Here is a 22,661-nt window from a genome sequence, read left to right as displayed (position 1 = left end):
CTCAGGCATGCAGAGGGCAGAGAGGATGGAGTCGTAGGCCTGGGCAGTGGACTTGAGCAGGGGCTCCAGGACCGTGGGGTCTGGCTAGGCCGAGTATAAGCAGAGGGGCACATGAATGGAGTGGTGACATCAGGGATCATGGACACCCTTTACCATTGCTCGAGCCAGTCAATGAAGCCCAAATCGGGATCTCCGTGTATGAGGTAAGAGGGAAAAAGCTCCTGGGGACTCCTGGGCCACTGGGTTTTAGTGCCAGCTAGTTGCCCGGTGTGAGACTGAACTGTGTGGGCAACCAGGATCCTAGCACCTTGCTCTCTGCCTTTACACAGGGGTGAATGACCCTTGTTTCGAGCACATGAAATTGACTTGGCACTGCTACAGGCAGGGTCTGCCAGGGTGGCTGGGAAGGTTGGGCTTTATCTTGTGAGCAGTGGTGAGTCATTGAAGGATGGGGGAATTTCATGTGGAAATCCAGTTCTTCCCAACAGAGCGAGAGACTAGCCTGAGTCAGCTGGTCACTGTCCCTCTCCAGCCGTGTGCCCTACCACCACTGCCCCAGGCCCACATCAGCTCATGCAGAGGCCCCAGCGGGGCCTTTCAGCGGGGTCAGCAAGCATGGGGAGAATGGCAGAAAAAAAGCCTATTGGGAAGATGCATGCACATGTACATGTGTGTGTGCGTGCACACGCACACACACACAGCTCACATCAGTTGAGTGTGGGCACAGGGGGCTCTGGATCCCAGAGCACAGCAGTGCCTTGAAGGGAAGAAGGATGCTCATGAGTGAAGGTGTGGAAGTACAGAATATTTGGAGACATGACCAGGAAACCCAAAGAGTTAAGAGTCCCAAGGTCCCCTTGTGGGCCAGCTCTGGCCCCATATAATGGCCCCCTCACTATCCTTCAAAGATCAGTCCAGAATCCTGAGTCTGGATATGGGGTGTGGTAGGGCTGGGCGACAGGCATTCCAAGCACAGAACATTCCCTTCCCAGGCCTCGACTCCCGCAGCCCACAGAATTGGCAGGCAAACCTGGACCTGAAGCTCCGGCTGTGGGGGCAGATCCCAACCAGCTCGCTGAGACCATTGCCCTGGAGGTGACTCAGCAGCCCCTCAACAGTGCCTGCTTCCCAGACTACTGCTCTTTGGAGGGTCTTGCCCTCCCCAGCTCCCTCGCCTCCACTCCCCATGATCCCGTCCCACAAACACATGGGCTATGTATGGCCAGATGTCTCCTTGATGCAGACCTTGGAAAATGTGTCATGTGTCTGTGACTGCCAACAAAAACGTTTAATCAGTTGCTGTGGTTCTTCCCTCTATCCCTCTGCTTTGGTTTTATTGGCTTTGCAGAATTTATTACCCAGCATGAATTTGGCATTCCCCTCCTGTCACTGCCAGAGACAAGCCACCTGAGACAGTCAAGCCCCTGTGCAGACACACACCCAGAGCGGGAGGGGCTGGGGCTTCCCTCCGGCTCAGCAAGTGTGGTGGGGGGATGACTGTGCCCCTGACCTTGGCCTTGTTGAAGACCAAAGACCAGTTTGTGTGGAGCCATAACGGGGTAGTATCAGAGGGCTAATGGGGGCGTCACAGGGCACCCTGCCCTGCGTGAACACAGGGGCTGCTACACAGTGATCTGAGGATGAGGCAGCCCAACTCATGAGCCTGAGTTTTCACATGTCATGGAGTGCCCGAAGAACCAAGCATCAGAAGGGGCTAGAACAGCCTCAGAGAGTTACCCCCACCCCTGTTCCCCAGAGGGCTTGGAGTTGTGTGAGGGTGTTTGTGCTCCTCAGTGACTGGGGCACCTCTAGTGAGAAGGGCCAGGGGAGCCAAACGTCCCTCAGCAGTGCATTCAGTACTGAAAATGCTGGTAGTGGCCTTTTTCAAACTCTACAGACAAGGAGAGCAGCCTGGGGTTACCTGGCCAATTCTGGCCAAACTGGGCCCTCAGGGCTCCTAATCTGGGCTGTCACCCCTGCATCCCTCTGTGGCCCTGGTGCCAGCAGGTTGTGAGGGAACCAAGGATCTGGGGGAAGGGCCAGGGCCAGGAGCCGAGAAAGAAGAGATCCAGCCCTGCAAAGCGTCTGATCCCTGACCTAGCGCGACCGGCACGCCTGCCTCGTCTAGTATGAAGTGAATGTCACCCCTTAAAGGCTGGCCCCATTTTCCTCAGGAAATACGTAGAGACGTGGCTATAGGCCGAGGTGGGGGGGGGGGTCATTCCAAGACTCCAAGCCTGGCTGGACTGAACGAATGGGTGTTCATTCACAGATTCTACAGAGGTTTGACCCAAAGGGCTCCTGATGCTGTGGTACCTTTTGACTAGTCCTGAGCAGTATTCTGGCCCTTGTCTCAACTAAGCTTTAGGGCAACCCAGAATGTGGGTGTGACATCTTATAAGTTGGGAAACTGAGGCCTGGAGAGAAGTGGAAAGCTGCCCAGGGTCTGCAGGAATGACAGGTGGGACCGGAAGGAGGCTCCACCCCATCCTTTGCCCATTTCAGTGCTCTAAGGGCCGCTTCAAGGCAGATGGGTCCCCTGGGCTGTGCGGGCCCCAGAGGACACATCTAGACCCAAAGAGAAGGGTTGAGGCTGCTCTGGGCTCAGGTTGAGGACATCTGTTCAAACAGGCTGTGCTACTTGCCTGAGATGCTTCTCAAAGTGGTGAGGGTGGGTATCCCCTCAGTCAAGCAGGCTATGTGGGGTCCCTACAGGGGCCCAAGGTGAAAGCAAGTGCCCTCAAAGTTTCCTGGGCCCTGATAGTCACTGTGCTTCCAGATGGCTCTGGAGCACCCAAGAACGAGCAGAGCTTTTGGAGTCCGGATGGAGAATTGTGCAAATGCTGTTTGCAAAGCACAGGCAACCCCACCCTTGGCTGGTCCGCTTACAGCCAGGGAGCCCAGCTGCTTCTCCTCCCGAGCCTGTGCAGGCTTGGGGCCTGGCCAGACTGGGCCACCCTGCAGCAGGGTTCTTGCGCAGGCCAGGAGGGGCTGGCCCTGTCCCCTAATGCTGGGCGTGCGGGGATTTGGATCGGCCCCACTCTTTTCCTGGAAGAGGAGAAAGCTGACGCATGGCTGGCCCTCTAGATCCGAGCCTCAGGGCGGTGGTGGTAGCTGCAGTTTCCTCCTCCTCCTATTACTTTATTGAGGTGAAATTTGCATGACATAACTCTTTTAAACTATGCCATCCAGTGGCATTTGGTGCATACAGTGTTGTACGTCACCTCTTTCGAGTGCCAAAGCGTTTTCCTCCCTCTCAGAGGAGGCCCAAACCCATGATGCAGTCACTCCCCATTGCCCCTTGACCCAACCCCTCCCGACCCCTGATCTGCTTCCTGTGTCTGTGAACTTAACTAGTTAGTCTGGGTATTTCACACAAACAGCATCACACGATATGTGATCTTTTGCATCAACGTAACATTTTCGAGTTTCCCCAGGTTGTTGCATGGGTTAGTGAGTCATTCCTTGTTATGCCTGAATACAATTCCATTGCATGGAGAGGCCACATGTTGTTTTTCCACCTGTCAGCTGATCAGGCCTTCTCTCACCATCACTGTGAGGGCCACCTCCTCTCCAACACGGCCTCTCGGTCCCGAGGGAGCCTGGCCTGCTGGCTTACCTGTGCCGTGTGCCCAGAGAAGGCCATTGCCAAACCAAACTGAGCCAGCGCTGCCTCTCCAAATCAGCAGCCACCCCAAGACTCTGTACTTGTGAGGGGGGCCCTCTCCCACCTGCTGCTTGCTCCCAGGGGTGAGCCCCAGTCATCACACAGAAGGCAAGAGGGCGGTGCTGTGCTTTACGCTCTGAGAGATGATGTATCTGCGCCCCTCGGTGTCTGATGAGGACTCAGCAAGCGGGAGCCAGTTTGGCCCTGGAGGTGCAGGATGCCCTAGGGCAAGTGACCGGAGCTCTCTGCGCCTTGGCCTCCTCCTCTTTGACCTGAGGGAATTGGACCTGTCCTAGGGGCTGGGCTGCCTTCTTGACCCCCCCCTAAGGTGGAGCATGCTCACACTTCAGGGAGAGGATGTATTCCCTGTCTCCCTTTCCACGTTTCAGAGAGGTGGAGGGAAATCGGGGCTCCAGACCTGCCTTACCCCCAGCTGAGAGAGCCCCTGCACATCCTGTCCCTTCTGACTTCACTCGTCCCATCCATCATGTGAACAGTGGCTGCCCCACCACCTCGCAGGGAAAGCCTGATAGGATTATGAAAGTGCCCTAAAAAGACTGAAGAGGAAGAAATGGGTAAGAGCCCAGAGCACTGGACTTCTCGAGGGATCAGGCTTGATTCAGAAGGTCCGTTGCTGCCGTCCCCAGCTCGTGCCACGTGCCCCCCTGGGGCCGGCCCTAGAGCAAGCCTGCCGTGACTCCTTGCTGCTTTTCCATCACTGCCAGGAGCCCTCCGTCTTTGCACGCCTTAGCCAGGTGCCCAGGGTGCTGCGCAGAGATAAAAATCAGGTGCCACTGAGCAGGCCTGGCTTCAGGGTGTTTGTGGTCAGCTGGGAAGCAGCCAAGCAAACGTGAGAGCTGAAGTGCAAGCTTAAGGCAGTCATAGAAGCAATCTGCCTGCAGACGTGTGAACTTCCAGGTGGGTGAGCTGGAAGGACCTCAAGCAGCGGTCACAGAATGCACAGGGGACAGAGGTGGGAGCCAGCACCATGTGTCTGGTCATCCACTATGGCAGGAGAGGTGGAGAGACTTCGGGGGAACCCCGGCAAGACCAGGTCACAAAGGCCCCTAATGTCTTGCTCAGGAGCTGGGGTCTTGATCCGAACCCAGTGGGAGTCCCCGGAGGCCTCTAAGCAGAAGAGGGGTCTGATGAAATTGGCTCTTTAGAGAAATCACCCTGACAGCCATGTCTGGAGGAAGGGGGAAGACTGGAATTTGGAGACCATTTAGGAGGCATGGCTCAGCTATGTGAGGTTAACGGTTTGAACCGGAAAGTGGAAGGGAGATGGAGAAAGGGACAAGCGGGAAAGAGATTAAAGGCTACACTGATCATCACTGATCATCACTGGTGCCCAGGGGTTGGAGGGAGCACGGCAGTGAAGAAGACAAGCCAAAGAGGCGATAGTGATGGAGTTTACCAAGCCAGAGCTGCTGTAGGAGGAAGTTTCTAAGCCAGACACATGGACTTAGGGGGCTTCCAGGTATCGGTGGGAATTGCAGCCAAGGGTATGATCGTCCAGGGATGAGGGGAGGGAGAAGAGAAGAAACTGGAGTCCTGGGAAACACTGTTGATATGGACAGGTGAATGCAAAGGTGTGGCCAGGGAAGTGGGAGGAGTACCCAGAGCCGCTGGTACCCTGGAGACAGAAGGGGGGTTCCTTGAAGAGGTGGGAAGTGCCCAGCGCACCACACGACGCCACACTAAGATAAATCGCAGGACATTCTCCATGAGACCTGACAACAAGGGGTCATCGGTAACCAAGGTGTGAGCGGTTCCACCGCTGTGGTGGGGCTCATGGCAGATTGCAGTGGTTTAAGTGGAGACGCATCCTCCAAACCTCCACCTGGGAGAAGGGAGACAGCAGTGGCCAAAGGGAGACATGGGGTCAGTGAGGGATGTTTTAGAATGGAGGAAATTGAGAAGGTTCTTGGGCTGAGAGGAAGTTCTGGAACTCAACTTTGCACAACTTGTGTTATCTCAGGCTTGCTTCCTGACCCGAGGGCTGGCACAGAACGCACACACTCAACATTTAAGGGACTGACATTTGGTCGTGTTGTCCACCACCTCATCCTCTACCCTACGGACCTCTTACCCATTCTTTTAAGGTAGCTGGGAACCTCCTGCCAAAATGAAGCCAGCACCAGGGAGAGCGCAGCCAGTTTGCCTGGGAGCCCAGTCCCCCGGAGGTATCGGAGGTGTTGGCTACTGTGACTGGTCAGGAGGTTCACGTGTCGACCCCTAGGGAAGACACCAGCCTCCTGGGGAGGAGGCAGTCTCTGGCTCACTGCTCTGTGCCCATGGATTTTGAGGGTGTAGGGATGGAGGAGTGAAGGGGAGGCTGGTCCCTCTGCTCCTGTTTTATCAACACCTAAGCCTAGGAGGCGCTATTGTGCTCCACGCATCACCCCCAATCTGCACCTGTTACCCAGAAAGCCTTTCTTCTGCGCACCAATTCAAGACTGCTTTCAGCCCTGGTAAGGGTTCCTCACATTTCTTTCTTCTTCCTTGTGGCTGGATCCTGGATTCCATGTCTTCCTCTTGCTGCTCTCGTTTAACCCAGGGATGGGGGGGGATTTGGAATCAGCAGCTATCTTGGCAGAGAAAACTCGCCCAAGAGTAGATGTGCTTCTTGAAGAAGTGCTTGGGGTCAGCCCCCAGCCACCTAGTGCGCACCGTGGGTAGTATTCCCTAGGCCAGCCTGCACCCCCCTCCCCCTCTCCCACCCTGCCCAGCTGCAGTGTTGTGGGGGCACAGGCCTAGGCGTATGCAGCTCCCTTCTCCCCCGCTGATGGGGCCTGGCTTCGGGGATGGCTCTGCAGGGAGCAAGGGTGCCAGCCCCCATTCTGCTCACCAAGCAGTGAGCCAGGGGACCTCCCTCTGCCTGGAAACGGGGTACCTTTTAAAAATTTGCATAGAGGAATCTTATAGACTAGCAGGTGCTTCTGCCTGTATCCCCCAAGGTTCCCAAGCCCTAGAAGCTCATCCGACCCCATTCCAGGGAGAGAAGGTGGGGCCTTCTCAGGAGGGACAGGAGGCCTTGCTGCCACCTAAGACAGGCCCTGAAGCAGAGGCAAGGGTCTCACTCTTCCCTCCGGCTGCCTAAAGCCTAAATCCCTTCTCCGGGGAGAGGGGAGAGGAGTCCTTCCAGAAAGCAGGGCTTCCTGAGGGAAAAGATGAGGGTACCTGAGGTGGGAATGAAGAGGGGCCTGAGGACCAAAGGGTTTACCTGTTTCTCCCTGAGCCTGTTTTTGCACCTGCAAGACGGCATGGGAGCTGGGCTTATAGTAAACACATGATGCTGTCATTGAGGTTTCGCTAAGACTTTGGCCTATCCCATGTGTCAGAGCAACCTTATCTCTTGAAGGCAAGGCTGGAATGAAGGGGGCTGAAAACCCTCAGTCCCAGGTGGGAAAGAGGCAGCTGGAGCTGAGGATTTCAGTTCCCTTGGACCCTTGCTCAAAGCCCTTTGCAACTCTTGGGGGCAGGATTGCAGGAGGAGGGGCCTAGGGGTGGGAGTGAGTGATAAAACACCCCCTCCTCATTGCCCTGCTCTTGTCTTCCCCGTGGAGCTTCGTAGCAGCCTGGTGAGGTGGGCAGCATGGGGCGCGAGTCCACCTTCATCCTAGCCGTTGGCCCATGCTTAGTAAGGGAGAGGGCCAGAAAGAGGATCCGACTTTTGACTGCTGCTATAATTCTCCTCCCTGTTGCATCTGGGCATGCGGCCTCCCTGTTTTCACTTGGGGCATGTCACTTGATAAATCCCTCTGGTTTCTGGTGGGTACCCTAGGGAAGTTTGTGGAAAAGGCATATTCCTGGGCCCTGCCCCCAGAGATTCTGATATCTGGACCTCCAGGCCAGCCCAGGAATCTGCAGCTGAGACAGATCCCCAGATGTGACTGACGCAGGGGGTCCTTGCCTGCATGTTGAGAAACACAGCTGTCCGTGGGTGAGTCAGCCCGTGGCAGGGCAGGGTGGCCAGGTGCCTGTCTCTGCAGACAGGAGAGCTTGGCAAAGGACGCCGCAGGGCAGGGCCACCAGGTGGGGTGTCTTGGAGCTGGCTTCTCGTTCTAGCTCTGACTCGGACTTGGAGCAGCTGTCTCAGGCCACCCTTCCCCCTCTGCGGTGCGAGGCTGGACCAGGAGGTGTTTCCACAGCTCTCTCCACAGCTGCCTTTGGCTGTTCTGTTTCCATAGGCCGGGTTAGGAAGGAAAGGCGCCCCCAGAGGAGGGTGACCTGAGCTGGGCCTCAGAGGACGGATCCTGGGGGGGGTGGGCCAGCAGGGAGGGAGGCAGGGAGCCCCGTGCCCCAGCCACACGGCTTGTTTCTGTGGTGCTGCTTCAGTCCTCCAGCCGCTCCACTTCCATCGCTTCGGAGCCCAGAGGTGGGCGCGCGCTGCCTGCTGCTGGCTCCTCCCCTCGCGGGGGTTGCTGGCTGCAGCTCATGCCTGGCCGGCTCCCTTCCTCATCCCCCAGCCCCACATCCCCTGGGCTGCTGCCTTGCTTATAAAGAAGCGGCAAGATTCCTTTTATAGGAGGTTCCTAGAGGAGTCAACCTCAGAAACAGAAAGTAGAACGGTGCTGGCAGGGGCGGGGGATGGGGAATTCGTGTCTAGTGAGTACGATGGAAAACTTCTGGAGACGGATGGTGGTGACAGTTGCGTGACAGTGCGAATGTACTTAATGCCACAGTACGCTTTTAGAAATGGCTAAAATGGTAAAATTTGCGTTACGTGTATTTTACCACAATCTTAAAAGAGGACAAAGGAGAAGGAGAAGCAGCAGGAGAAATTCTCTTCGGACCAGGCCCTGTTCCCCTCTGTCCTGGCTTGCACTTTTTGCTTTGGGAGCCTCACAACTGGGAATTTGGAGTGGATGTGGCTGGTGTGACATTTCAGGGGCGACAAAGACCAAATTTCAATGTCAGTACAGTTAGATGGATTGAACAGCAACCAGAGAAACCAGGCCCATGGTGGTTACACTGCTTGAGTATACCATGCGGAGTCCAAAACGTCTGGGTCCAAAGGCCAGCTCACCATCCAATGCCCGAGTGACCTGGGCCGCTTCCTTAATCTCTGTGAGCTTCAGCTTCCCTCTCTGCAAAACGAGAACCACACGTGAGGAGGGCTGGCCCAGGGCCCAGCACTTATTGGTATACAGTAAATGGCAAAGGTTAATTTCATAAAGAATTGGAAAATTCACATCATTTAACCCATCTCTCTGGCAGAGGGGAAACTGAGGCCCATAGAAGGGATCTGACTTGCCCAAGGCCACACAACAAGTCCGTTACTGAGCTGTGACCTCAGGATATCTTGGACCTCAACCCAGATTTCTGTCCACCCACTCGGAGCCATCCTACAGTTAAGCACGGGTCCCCTACCCGGGAGATCAGGAAGCCAGGTGAGAATGGACATCAGGCTGTCACATGACCCTCGCGGTTGTCAAAGATGCCGCCAGCACCCCACCTATGCATTCCTTCATGAGAACAGGATAGTCTTTTATAAGGAGGAGGTGAATTTTATCAGCCAAGCCGATCTGTGGTTTAAATGTGGGTGGAGATCCATGGGCTTTCGGCAGCTTTGTTGAGTTCACGTGCTGGCCCTGTACTGCAGCTCGTGGGAGAAGAGACACCGTCTGGTGTGAATTACTGTGAACTAGTCATCTTGGTTTAAGGAAGGGCCTCCAGACAAATGTACCAGCATGTCTAAGTATTCTCTTTGGAGGGAGATGTATGTAGCCTTGATGAGGAAACCTGGCCTGAAGGCAGCAGCATTGGAATGACTTACTAGGGGTTTTAAGGAATTAGTCATTCACACGTGCATTTGTTCATTCACCCAAACCTCACAAGCATTCCGTGTCTACTCTATGTCAGGGATTAGGGGTAATGGAGAGAAATCGGTGTCTCTTGAGCCTTGACTGGGGCATCAGGGAGGTAATCACCACAAGGTACGATGAAGTGCCACAGAAGAGTGACTGATGTTCCAAGTTCTACAGGAACGCCAAGGAAAGAGGCACTGAGCCCAGGGGATGTGGGAGAACCTCACAGAGGTGACATCTGAGCAGAGGCCAGAAGGACAGGAAGGCCTTTTCCAGGTAGAGAAAGGAGAGGGCATAGTTGCTTAGCACACAGGCCATGCTGCTCTAAAAGAAAACAGAAAACACAAGGGCTTCAACAAGGCAGGGTCCACTTCGCTCTCATGGAAGGACAGGTGGGGTGAACAGTTCAGGCAGACGTGGTGGTGTGGGGCTGCTGGGGACCCAGAATGCCTCCATCTTGTCGCCCAGCCCGCCCTACCTGAGGATGGCTCACCACCATACCTGCACATTCTAGTCTTTGGGAAGAGGGAAAGAGGAGAAGGAGCCTAATACCTTCCACGGCTGGGAAATGTCAGCTGTAGCTGGGTGACCATGCTAATTATCCAGTTATTCTCTAAGAAAGAAGAGATGGGGTGGGGAGAGGTGTGAACAGACAGTCTGCCACATGCAAAGGCAAGGCAAAAGAGGAAAGAGCTTACATGTTTGTAGATTTGTGGCATAGACAGGAGTGCAGGAGATGACTCTGGAAAGGGAGATGGGCCTGAGTGTTTTTTCAAAGGATAGGAGTATATTCTCTATGTCCTGGGAGCCCTGCAGGGTGTTGGGGTGCAGGGGGAGGTTTGCACAGATCGTGACACAAACCAGGAGCTGAGGCAGAGTGTGGTAGAGAGAGCATGTGGGCTGAGAAACAGCAGATGGTGAAGATGTTTTCCGTTACTGAACAAGGATGCAGAGCCCCGATTCTGAGCTCCAGAATCTTCTCTGCTGGGGGGAGGGAGGGGCAGGGGCTGGAGAGCAGTAACTATAATCTCTTCTCTCATTTCCTCTCCTCAGACTGTTCTGCGGATTGTGGTGCTTGGGATCTGGGATTATATTGAAAACAAAATCGAGGTAAAGGCCAGTGTCCACACCCACCCCCCATGCTGGCCGTCCTGGGAGCTGGAAAATGTCCCTCCGGATGGGAGCATCAAAAAGGCCTGCTCCTTCCACACTGGATGCAGGAGTTTCTGCAGCTGTGTTGTTGGGGTTGTGGGGAGGGGGCAGGCAGACGCAAAAAGTTCCTGGCAAAGGGACGGTCTAAAAATTCTCCTCAAAATTCGGCAAGATTTAAAAAGTTTTTCTTGAATCATTTGGAAAAGCTTTGAAATGTGTCTTAAAACAAATGAGTCCACTCTAAAATGGCCCAGTGGTTAGAGAGCTGGGCCAGAAACCATCTAGGCACTTCTCAGCCTTGTTTCAGCAGAGCATCCAGCTGCTCTGCTTCGTGTAGAAGGGCCTGGTGCAGTGAGTGGGGATGAGGGGCCGAGGAAGCCTGGCTGTCGCTGGGAATTTTGTGCACTTAGAACAAGGCAAGGCGGTCAGTGTCTGCTGTCCATTCCTTCCTCGCCCACCCCCCACCCCACATCCACATTGTAGCATCTTTGGGCCTAATGCTAACAGAGGCCTGGCCCATAGAAGTCTAGATGAACCCAAGCTTGAGCAGGTAGATAGAAGGTCAGGGCTCAAGGCTGAATCACCCCATGCTGAATTGCCTATGCTGGGCCCCCTCTTCTTCTAGCCCTGCCTCCCTGTGTGGTGAGAGACTCAGCATCAGATAGAAATGAGATGTGGGCTCTGGGCTCCTGTGCTACCCAAGGGGAAGGGTCCTGTCTTCAGCTCCCACTGCCAGTGAGGGATTCAGCGAGGCTAGAACAGGAACCCTGGGACATGGAATACAGTCCCCATCGCAGGAAGGGACGAGACGCTGGGAAAAGATGCTGGGAGCAACCCCAGGCCATCAGAACAAAGGCTGGGGATGGGCTGAGGTCACTTAAGAGGAAAGAGAGTGCTCAGGAGCATGTCTAGGAGCTAGTAGGTCACTAAAGAGACTGAGGAGAGTCAGGAGAGACAGCCAGGGATAGGGGAGCCTGATGTGGGGACAGATCTCCTGGAGAAACCTGCCAGCACCAGCTGCTTTGCCTGACCTGCTTCCAGGACATTCAGGAAGGTGGCCCAAGACACTGAAATCTAATTCCTCTCACAGGTGTTTGACGGGGCTGTGATCATCCTGTCCTTAGCCCCAATGGTGGCGTCCACTGTGGCCAATGGGCCCAGGAGCCCCTGGGATGCCATCAGCCTCATTATCATGCTCCGGATCTGGCGGGTGAAGAGGGTCATTGATGGTGAGTGGTCCAAAAAGGGTCAGCAGAGCTGGCTGGGTGGCAGGTGGCTGCTACCGAACCTGGAGCTATCAACTAAGAAAGGAGAGAGACCACGTGTTACGGGATAGGAGGGAGGGATGACCCAGCCAGCCTCAGGGATTGGAGGAAGGAGACTGCTGGCTCAGGGAGACCAAGCCTGTCACTGCTCATTCCATGTCACGTGTTCGGAAACTGCACACGGTGCCCAGATGTCACATGCAAACACTTGAGCGTTCATTCCAACAGACCTATTTATTTTATGTCCCGACGGCCAGTGCCTCGCATGAGAACTTACAGCAGGGCTTGCCATTCCAGAACGCCAGTGTTGTACATCCTGAGTGTTTGGATGCACGCCTGCCACTGACTCACCACTGGCTTTGTCCAGCTGACTGGTCAAAGGGTTGCTCCCTGTGGGGCCCATCTCCCCACTGTGTCCAACAAGGGGTGCCCCACCCAAGCCTGTCGACCCACAAACAACTCGAGAGTGTTTCCAGGGAGGTGCTGGCTTGGTCTGGGTTTTGGCTTGTTTTAGTCAGTTTCAGTGACGCATGCTCCCATCTGGGCCTCCATTCCCAGAGAATGTCTGATCCACTCTGCTCTCTCCCTGCCTTCTACCTTCAGAGTCAAAGGCCACCCTTCCCACGGGGCCACCTCATTTAGAGAGCTCTGCCCTAACCCGGATGGTTCATCTATTTCCAGAAAGTGGTGACAGACCCGAGTGTGTCTCCCACCCCAAACCCCCCCCCCCCCACAACCACCACAGGAAGGGACGCCTGGCTGAGAGAAGACTGGAGACCTCGTCCCCGAAGAACAGGACAGGGAACTAGAATGGGGTGGCCTGGGGATGGGGAAGATGGAGGAGCCAACTCCAGGTTCCAGAGGGTGGTCCTTGGACCTCGCAGAACATGACAGGGAGGCCCACCTCACCTCAGCCAGACTAGGCACAGAGCCACTGCAGATGGGCTGGTCTGCCTCTCTAGGAGGTGGGCTCCTGCGGGAGTGTGGGCAGCCTGAGCCAGGTGGTCGTGTGGAGGGGCAAGGCCCGACAAGGAGGTTGTACAAATGATGATTCCCAAGCTTTTTTTAAGTAGCAAAACCCTTTCTTCTGCAAAATCTTATGCAGCTCTCCAGTGTGAAAGATAGATTAAAAGTGGAGCGTTTTGGTTGACTCGGAGTGGGGGGCCAGAGCCCACTTCCTTGCCTCTCTTCTCCAGGGGGCATCTCTAAGGACCTTCTGAGCCTCTAGAGCAGGTTCAAACCACTGGGATACACTGTTAAGACTATAGACTGTATAGTATATAGACTCTAAGGTCACTCTGGCCCGGAATTTGGGTTGCAAATGTCGGAAATCGTGGCTATGAGAATACCCCAACAGCATTTGCCAGGCAGTGGGGGGAGGGTATGAGGCAAGAAGGACAGCCTCTGGGGTCTCTCATCCCCTGGCAGGGCACCCTCTCCCTTTCCCTGCCCCCACATCCCACCCAGTTAGCTCTGTTGGGTGTGATGTCTTGTCAGGGAGCTAGCTCCTAATCCAGAATCTTCATCAAACTGGAATGTGACTGGTCCAACTTTGGAAGGCCCAAACTGGGAAGGCGCTGAGAGGTCGTCTAGTCCATTCCTGTCACTTGACAGATGGGGAAACTGAGGCTAAGAGGGATAAGGGTCACACAGCAAAGCAGGCTGTGAGCCCGAAGTGGAGCTCAGGCCCACTGGCAACCACCAGTGTGCTCTTTGTCTGTTCACTCACCCCCATCTGCTCAGGGCGCTGTCCTTGGCTCCATTCACGAGAACATCCTTTCCCTGCCGAACAGGAACAGCGCCTTCTGGCTCTTCTCTGCCGGCCCTGAACAGCTGGACACCCTCACACTGATGGATCTGACAGCCCATTGTGAATGCTCTTCCCAGCTGCTCCCCCTTTTTCCTGACACAACAGGCGTGGCTGTGCCACTGGGAGCCTCAGGATAGGGATGTGCTGTGTGGTTGTGGGGGTGTTAATTTGCTTCTCTCACCCTGGGTGTGAACTGGCTTCAGCAGAGATCTGAGGAGGCAGAAGCCGCTGGGGCCAGCCTCTGGAACCCACAGCCACACAGGAGACTCAAAAATCCAGCCCTTGCTCCGGGCAGCTGTGCACATGGCCAGAATGAAGTGTGCTGTCACTAGGGCAAAGGAGGAAAACGGATCTCTTGGTCACCGCGGGTTGGGGTTCTAGCCCTCTTAGACTGTCTGGGTGCTGTGGGGGGGGCCTAGCATCCCTCCAACCCCCGCACTCCCTGGCTCCTCTAGGAACTGCTCCCAGACTTGAACCTGCAGCTGGCTGGCTGCTGGCACCGGCCCCTCCCCCGCCTGAGTCCCGCTACTGCCAAGTTCTTCACGGAGCTGTCTCTGTCTTCCAGCCTACGTCCTGCCGGTGAAGGTGGAGATGGAGATGGTCATCCAGCAGTACGAGAAGGCCAAGGTCATCCAAGATGAGCAGCTGGAGAGACTGACGCAGATCTGTCAGGAGCAAGGGGTAACACCCTGCCACTTCCGGTTCTGTTCAGGGCCCAGGGTCCCGGTGGTGCCCATAAAGCCACAGGAGGCCAGAACTGCAGGGCCCCCCAAGGACACATGGGGAACCTAAGGCCCAGAGAGTGGGAAACCAGTCTCTTAAGGTCACTCCTGCTCAGCCTAGCCAGGCCTGGGCTCGGCACCGACTCCTAGGTCGGGGTGCTTTTTCTTTGTACCACAGTGACCAGTCAGCTCTCCAGCCTGAGCCAGCCGAGTCACCGACTCAGTTCATCAGAGTCTTCTCGACACAGTGGTCTCTAGAGCAGGGGACAACTTCTGTCTGCAGAGGTTGCTGGGCAACACTGTGGGCCAGTCACCACCCAGGACCCCCAGACACCCCCAAAGAGGTGTTAATAGTTCTCTGTGCTTCCCAGGAGCTGTGGGGAAGACAGAGAGGTGACAGGCCCCATGAGGCCATGCTCAGCAGAGCCAAGGGGGCGGGCAGCTGGGTCCTGCAGCAAGGCTACAAAGCTCTGTAGAAACACAGCCTCCAGGGAACGAATGATCTGGTACCCGGTATGCAAGGTGGGAATGCCATAGAGGGGACCAGCTAGCAAGGTGGTAGAAAGTGTGGAGGAGAATAGACGAACTGACATATATGGTCATTCTGGCTTTTCCGTTGCATTCTGGGGAAACAACAGGGCCACTGCCCTTTGCTCTATGAGCCACATAAGCTATGCCCCCCACCCTTAGTCCCCAGGGCCAATCCAGGCATAGTATGCCCCAGCTACTTATCCCGTGTGGGGCTCAGCACTCTGGCTTGCAGTGCAGTGGGGCTGGACACCCGTCGGTCCCTCCCCCTGCCCCACTGCCAAGCACCTGGGCACTCCCCATGGGGTCTGAGGGCCGCACGCGTCTGCCTAGCTTGTCAACGTCATACCTCCTTCATCTCGTACATAAACACTCTGACCGAGTCAGATGGAGTCACCTGCCCTTCTGACAAGCCCCGTGCCATCCCATCCCTTCGTTCTGGTTGTGCTGTGCCCTTTGCCTGAACCCTTGCCAGCCCTGCCTAACTAATTTGTGTGCAGCCTGCAAGTCCTGGCTTTTCCACTAAACACGGCACTCCCCTCCCACAGCAGTCGCTGCTCCCTTACTCCCCAGCCCTTCTGTGGGCCTCCACAGAGCACTGGGCACTCACTGCCGTGGGCTCTGGTTACCTGCACGCGGGACTGCTTCTCCTGCTGAATGCGATGCTCCCCCAGGGCAGGCCTCGTCTGACTCACATTTGCCTGCAGCCCAGCGCCCATTCGTGGTGGGTCTCCTGGCTCCTCCACCCCAACCTCTCCTAGTTGGAGGAAGAGCTGGAGGGAGTGGGAAACCTGTGGAATGTCAGCACAAATTAATCCCTAGAAATGTCCCACAGGAACAGGCACACAGAGTCTTCAAAATCATCTCCTTGGAATGTCTGTCAGGGAGCCAGGTCTTTTTATCTACTTTGGGAACACCATGGCCTTTCATTTTAGCACAACATGCTTATGAGTGACAAGAGGGGACATCAGGGGACACAGCCCTCAGGAGCACATCATCCGTGGGATCCTGGGTGTGGGGCAGTCTTTACAGGATTGTGGACCTGGGAAGACCAGTGTTCTAGTCCCAAAGTGGCTGGCATCAGCTTCATTCTCCCCTGTGCATCTGGTCCACCAGCACCATCCCAACCTGTGCTGGGCACTGGGGGCACTGCCGTGGAGAGGATTTGGCCCCTACCCCCAGGAGGCTCTGGGTGACTCGAGTCTGGCAGGCCCATAAATAAACAGGGGCAGTCTGGTGCATGCATGTTTCAGCAGGGACAAGTCTGGGGTTCTGCACGCCAGGGCTCGGGGGCAGGGGAGTGGATGGGTTTCTAGAGGAGCCGACGTTGGGCAGGGCCACTTGGAGAAGGGTGCCTGGCAGAGGGGACAGGTGAGGCATTAGAGTGGGTGTCGTACCAGGGGAGCTCAAGGCCATTCAGGGTATGAGCAGAGAGAGGAGGTAGGAGGATCTGGAGGCAGGCTTGGGAAAGGCCTACGTGGCTGACCAGGGAATTTAGGCTCCACCCTGTAGGGAAGGGGGAGGCCTGGGGGTATTAGAAGCAGGGGTGGGAGGTCTGCTCAGGTTGGAGTTTTTGATGGATCTCTCTGGCAGCTGTTGGAGGCAGGATGGGCGAGGGCAAGGAATGGAGATAGAAAGCCTGGGTTGAGAGGCTGTTGTAACCAACCAGGGGAGAGAGGCCTAGGTTTGGGGCAGACAGAGGTCTAGAGGAAGAGGGGAGAGGACAGATCTGGGTGTCATCCAGGACCTGGCTGGAGCTTGGTCAGGCAGCTCTCAGTCTACTGTCTAATAGGAAAATGAACACCACGGGGCTGCGGTTGGCCATGTGACAGACACCGACAGGGTGCCACATCTGCCCTTCATAAACTCTCACACAGCCTCCCAGCCCGGCAGAGAACAAGCTGACCCTACTGCATGCCCCACAGTAACAGCGTATGGGCCACGGGGCTGAGAGAAAACCCTAATGGCAACCCCACCCCCAGTGCTTTCCATCAGGAACCCCCGTCCTGAGCCCACAGAGACCCCACATGTGGCCTCCTTGCCAGGGGTCCTGGCCAGAGGGAGACTCCCTTGGATTCTGCACAGGAAAGAGCTAATAAATAAAGACAGATTCCCTCTAGGTAGCGACATCTGGAAAAGAGATGAACAGAAACAAACCATTTTAATTTAAAAAACACCTGAAGCCTGTCATCTTAGTTGAGACAGCAAAAAGGGCCAGCTGGGCTGGAATCCCAGCGGGCCACAGGGAAGGCGGGGCGGGGGGGGGACCGGTAAGAGCAGAGAAACCAGGACTGCTGCTCTCCCAAAGCTGAGTGATGCCCACTCCACGGGGTGGGGCACGTGGACGCCTCATTTTCAGCTCTGTTTTAGGACCAGGTTTGAGACTTGACTGGGTCACAAATATCCTTAAAAAAAAATGAGAGTGCCGGCTCATTACACATCAGGGATAGCCAAATGCTTTGAGAGAGTAGTGTCTAGAACGGTTAAGAATAGACTTTAGGGACAGACCTGAGTGCAAAGCCAGCCTGGCCACTTATGGGCCTTGTGGCTTTGCTTACTGAGGGGACCTGCATGGCCCTTGATTTTCCTAATATGAAAAAGAGGAATAGTAATAAAATCCTTGAAGGATGGTTGTGAGATGGTGTAGCCTAAAGCCTAACCCATGATGAATGGTGACTATGCGAGCCCATCCCCTCTCCCCCACATAGACCCATTTATTTTATAGATAAGATGACAGAGCAGTGGGTGACTTGCCCGAGAGCTCACGGCTAGTTGAGGGCTTTTAGAGCCAGGAATAGACCCAGCTGTCCTAATGGAACACTGTTCTTTCCCAGCCCACCTTGCTTAGGGTCATTTTTCTACCCATGTCACTTCTCGGCTCTTGGTGGAGACATTGGCCAGATAAGGCGCCAGGGTATCTTTAAACCAGAGCCTGCGTGCAGCTCAGCTGTCTCAGTGGCATTTCCAAAGAGTCCCTTGCTGCTACCCACCTCCCTGCCACCCCCGACTCCCCTTCAGGTCATTCTAGTCCTCTTTGTCAAAAACTCTTGCTCTCTCTCTGCCTGCTGGAATTCTCAGTTTAATAAAGCAATCTCCACTCTAATTCATATGTGCTACCTAAAACACTGAAATTTACCAAAGTTCCCATGAAACGTGTAGAATCTCAGTTTAAATGAAACAGTCAATTTGCATTCATCCCGCTCTCTCCCTGAGATATATCTGTATAAATAGTTCCCAAGATTTTATTCATCTTAGCTCTTTTTTTAAATAAACTTTATTTTTTAGAACGGTTTCAGATATATAGAAGAGTGGTAAAGATGGTACAGAGTTCCCACATACCCCATACCCAATTTCCCCTGTTAACATCTCACATTAGTATTGTGTGTTTGTTACAATTAATGAATCAATATTGGTATGTTATTATTAAAGTCCATACATTTTTCCGATTTCCTTAGTTTTTAGCTAATGTCCTTGATCTGTTCCAGGATCCCATTCAGGACACTGCATTACATATGGTTATCATATCTCTTTAGGCTCCTCCTGGCTATAAAAGTTCCTCAGACTTCCTTTGTTTTTGATGACATTGACCATTTGGAGTACCGGGCAGGTATTGCGTAGGATGCCCCGTGACTGGGATTTGTCTGATGTTTTTCTCATGATTAGACTGGAGTTACGGGTTTTGGCAAGGAAGATCATCACATCACATCACATCACATCACATCACATCACATCACATCGAGGGTGCCTACTATCAACATGACTTCTCACCGCTGATGTTGACCTCACCTGGCTGAGGTAGCGTTTGTCAGATCTCTGCTCTGTAAAGTCACTCTGTTTTATTCATCTTAGCTTTTTTAGAAAGCTTAAATTGCTTGTTGCTGTGACCCTGTAGAGACTCCCGGGTGACACAGTTTGCTGGTTTCTTGCCTGAATATCTTGTACAGTTGATCTTTTGCGCCCCGTGGTAGCTCCTTTCTTACCACAGGCACACCCAACATGCCCCAGAACCACTGTATGTTATAAATGAAAGGGTCTTTAGAGGGCATCTGGCCCAATCCTAGATTCGGCAGATGGGGGTGCTCTGAGGCACAGAGAAGGGGAGAGGTGTGCCCAACATCACACAGCAGTTAGGAGATGAGGATGGAAACAGGGGTCTCTTAGGGCTCATTGCAGTGCTTCCCCCCTGGACCACACTGGCCTCTGGTCTTTGCAGGGAGACAGGATACAGTGTTTCCCTCATTTTCATCATCTCTTCTGACCCCTGGGCTCACCTCATCCTTAGCAGATTCCTCCTGGAAATCTGGGGCCAACAGAGAAGGAGGATGCTCTGTTGGGCAGTCTTACCTTTCCGAAGCCCTGGCTGGCCTTCGGTGGTCTGCTTCCAGATTGCTCACTTCTGCAACAGAAGCAGATAGCCTCAGACCCTCTGCGGAAAGTTCCTCCCCATTCACTTGTGTTTTGCTCTCTGTCTGGATCCTGGCCAGATTTTCTTAGGCATTAATCTTGCTGGTACACAGATGGATTCCAGAGGTGGGATGCTAGTTACTGTCCTCCAGAGAGATGGTGTTCAAAATTTAAACTGTTTCAAAATTAAAAATTAAAACTTCAAAAATTAAAACTGTTTTAGATGCAGTGGTTAAGTCACTGCAATGATCTATTCTTCCAACTCATCTTAAGAAACCACTCCTGAGGTTTTATGTACAGCTGTGTGCAGGATCTAGCTCGAATTTTGAAACATATTCTGAAGTCCCTGTAAGCTTTGCCTTTGGCCTAGAGTTAATAGGATCCAACTTGGCCCACTGTCAAAATGTATTTCTCTTCTCTGCTGGGTCCTGTGGGAAGGATGGAAGGAAGTTAATTTCTCTTTCCTCAGTACCATTCACCCTGAGACCATTAGCAAAAACCCAGGTATCTAGGGTGACTTGAGGCCCAGCCTGCAAAGGAGGCCCATGAAGCTCTGTGAACCCCTTAGGACAGCCTCAGGCCTTGGGCCAGCATCAGTCCCTGAATAAGGAGTCCTCCGTGGGGGCAGCCCAGAGGGGTGGAGGGAGTCCGCTTAGACGAGGAGCCAACAAGCGAGATTCTAACCTCCACTCCAACAATGACTAGTCTCCCCCTTAATCCCTGGACCTTGTTGGGAAAATGGAGGAAACAAGGCTTATGTCACGAGGATGCTGTAAGGATCAGACTAATTCAAGTAACATATATGAAGTCTAGTCTGGAGTCTTTCAGTAAATGTAAAAAAAAAAAAAAAAGGAAAGAGAAAGTAATACTAAATCACTCATATAATGGTGACCACTTAACAAATGCACTCTCATGTATTTTAGCTTCCTTTAACCTTATGGTCAGAGCGGGTAGGCTAGGTCTTATTAACCCCTTTATAGATGGAAAGACAACAGCTGGGAGAGGCCGTTGCTTGCCAGGGTGGCAGTTTGTGGTGCAAGGGCTGGGGGTGGAACTCGGCGGCAGGGTCTGTTTCCCTATGCCAGAAACAGGATGTCTGGACAAGTCACTGTCAGGAGTAACACAAGCTGCTACATGAAACAAATCCAGAGCTCGCAGTGGCCTAACACAAGAAGAGTTTGTCACTCACATCACAGCCCAGAGCAGGTTGCTGTGGGCAGTGGGTGACGAGCCACCATTCCCCAGTCACTCTGGCCTCCAGGCGCCTCCCATTTTCTAGCTGCTGCCTCTAAGTCCTCGGGGCTTTCTCCCTTCAACAGGGGAGAAGTAGAGAATTGTGCAGTTAGCCAGGCTTCTGCCCCGTTTCGTAAGTGGGACTCACTTACGCCGTCACACTTGAGGCACCTGACGCATACTGAAGTGGTCTGTGTGCCCAAGAACATTCTCTGCCCCTTTCCCTAGTCCCACGGGCACAGTCACATTCAGTAATCCTCCCTGGGTGATGCAAGTCTCCCCGGCCCTTTTCTGGGAGAAACTGGATGATAATCTTGACCTCAAGCAACAGGCTTTTCCGGTGGCAGTCGGCAGTGTGGGGAGGGGCGGCGTCCTGCTCCTCCCCCTCCATCCATCCTACTTTCCTGTGCAGGGGGTCGAAGCCCACTTGTTAGGTGGTGGGAGGTGACTTGGGGGCCTTGCTCTGCACCCACAGCGCCCTGGTGCTCAGCACCCCTGAGAGAAGGCCGATGGCTGCACAAATTCTCACCTTTGAGGCTGGGCCGCCAGCCCTGAGAAGGGCCTCTGTGGCCATCAGGAGATGGGAAACCACAGAAAAGGGGTCCTACCCTGGTTCTGGGGCTGGTGCTTGATGCTGGCTCATTCCAGAGAGTCCCCTCTTTTCCTGCAGAGCCCACAAGTCCCCAGCTCAGCACAATCGCCTTTGTTACCTGGATTATTCAAGATCTCCACTGTGGGAAAGGAAGTGTGTGTGTGTGTGTGTGTGTGTGTGTGTGTGTGTTTAAGCATGGGAAGTGATTTGTAAAACAGCAGATAGCTTTAATGACAAGCCTATTTAGCTGATAAAATTAGCCATCAGAGGAATAACTTATGTTATCCTTTTGCCATAATTTAAATTTATGGCCAACTACCAGTCATCTTCACAATGGATGGAAAGGGGCCAAGGTCGAATTCAGCCTCCCCCACTGCTAACTCATTAGTTTGCAAACTGTCTCCTGATTTTTATTGTTACCAACAATGGCAAAACTAATGGAAATAAACATTGGATGCCATCCAAATAGCAGATAGGTTTAAAGGCAGGGCAGGCTGTGCAGACAGCACTAATAGGATGGAAGAAAATTACTGCTGTTGCATTAGGATGCCATTGAGCTTCTGGCCAGAATGTGCATTGATCAGGCCAAAGCCATGTCAAGCGTACTCCACAAACCAGACCGTTAAAGGCAGAGATGGACTGGGTGGGCCGGCCCTGCAGCCCCAGGGGTCTGGCCCCACCGAGCAGGCACTAAAAGCCCAGCCCCAATGGAAGGGGCCTGACTCACTCTGTAATGCATGCTGAGGACTTCCCTGTGGATCCTGGCCAATCTGCTCAGGTTATCTGATAGAAATACTTAGCTAATGATGCGCGTTAAGAAGGGCTGTGACTACACTTTCATTTTTCCTGAGTCTCGGGATGGTCTTTATTTCCCCAGGCCAGTGTGCCAATGGAAAATATGCTTCATTTTGTCCTCAAAGCCCCCATGTGCCTTCAGCCCTGGAGGCCCACGCAAGCCCTGGAGAGCCTGAGTGTTTCTTCTTACCTGTTTTCATCAGTTTGACTGCAGAGGGTCCAGGGGTGGGGTTTTGTATTTATCCTGTTTAGGATTCTGAGTTTCTTGAATTTGTGGATTGATGTTTTTCATTAGATTTGGAAAGTTCTTGGCCACGGTTTGTTGACTGATTGCTTCTGTCTTCATCCTTTCATCCTCCTTCTGGAGCTGTGGTTGCATGTTAGGCCCTTGGATCATGTCTCCCATCTTAGACCCTCTTCCGTTCACTCACTCTCCCCCCTGCCTTTTTTTTTTTCCTTTTCTGGCCATAAGTTTAGATGTTTTTCTATAGACGTATCCTCAAGTTCAACAGTCTTATCTTCTACTATGTCCAGTCTGCTGCTATATCCATCCAGTGGAATACCCAATTTCAGACATTGCATGTTGAGTGAGGTTCTAGAAGTTCTATTGGATTCCTCTTATAGTTTCTGTTTCTCTGCTGAAATGCTACATCCATTCTGTTTATCTTTCCCCCACTTTA

The 22,661-nt window shown here is 53.7% G+C and overlaps 1 protein-coding gene and 1 long non-coding RNA gene across 5 annotated transcripts in view; one reads left to right on the top strand and one right to left on the bottom strand.

Moving 5' to 3' along the window:
* Positions 1-22,661, top strand: part of TMEM266 (transmembrane protein 266) — a 118,987-nt gene that overhangs the window by 74,848 nt on the left and 21,478 nt on the right. For all 4 annotated transcript variants that reach the window (XM_034993536.1, XM_034993534.1, XM_034993535.1 and 1 more), the window contains 3 exons: positions 10,534-10,590; positions 11,723-11,861; positions 14,273-14,388. In XM_034993536.1, the coding sequence (XP_034849427.1) occupies positions 10,534-10,590; positions 11,723-11,861; positions 14,273-14,388 (312 nt within the window). The remainder of the gene's footprint in view (positions 1-10,533; positions 10,591-11,722; positions 11,862-14,272; positions 14,389-22,661) is intronic.
* On the bottom strand, positions 14,288-19,733 carry LOC118002932. Its single transcript, XR_004677230.1, has 3 exons — positions 19,302-19,733; positions 15,587-15,748; positions 14,288-14,372 (listed from the first exon to the last, which is right to left on the bottom strand). It is a non-coding gene; the product is annotated as an uncharacterized LOC118002932 (long non-coding RNA).

Source organism: Mirounga leonina, unplaced genomic scaffold (assembly GCF_011800145.1).
Source record: "Mirounga leonina isolate KUSES-001 unplaced genomic scaffold, KU_Mleo_1.0 Mir_91, whole genome shotgun sequence".
In the NCBI taxonomy this organism is placed as follows: Eukaryota; Metazoa; Chordata; class Mammalia; order Carnivora; family Phocidae; genus Mirounga; species Mirounga leonina.
The sequence above is the reverse complement of the archived record's forward strand: the minus strand, read 5'-3'. Positions and strand labels throughout refer to the sequence as shown.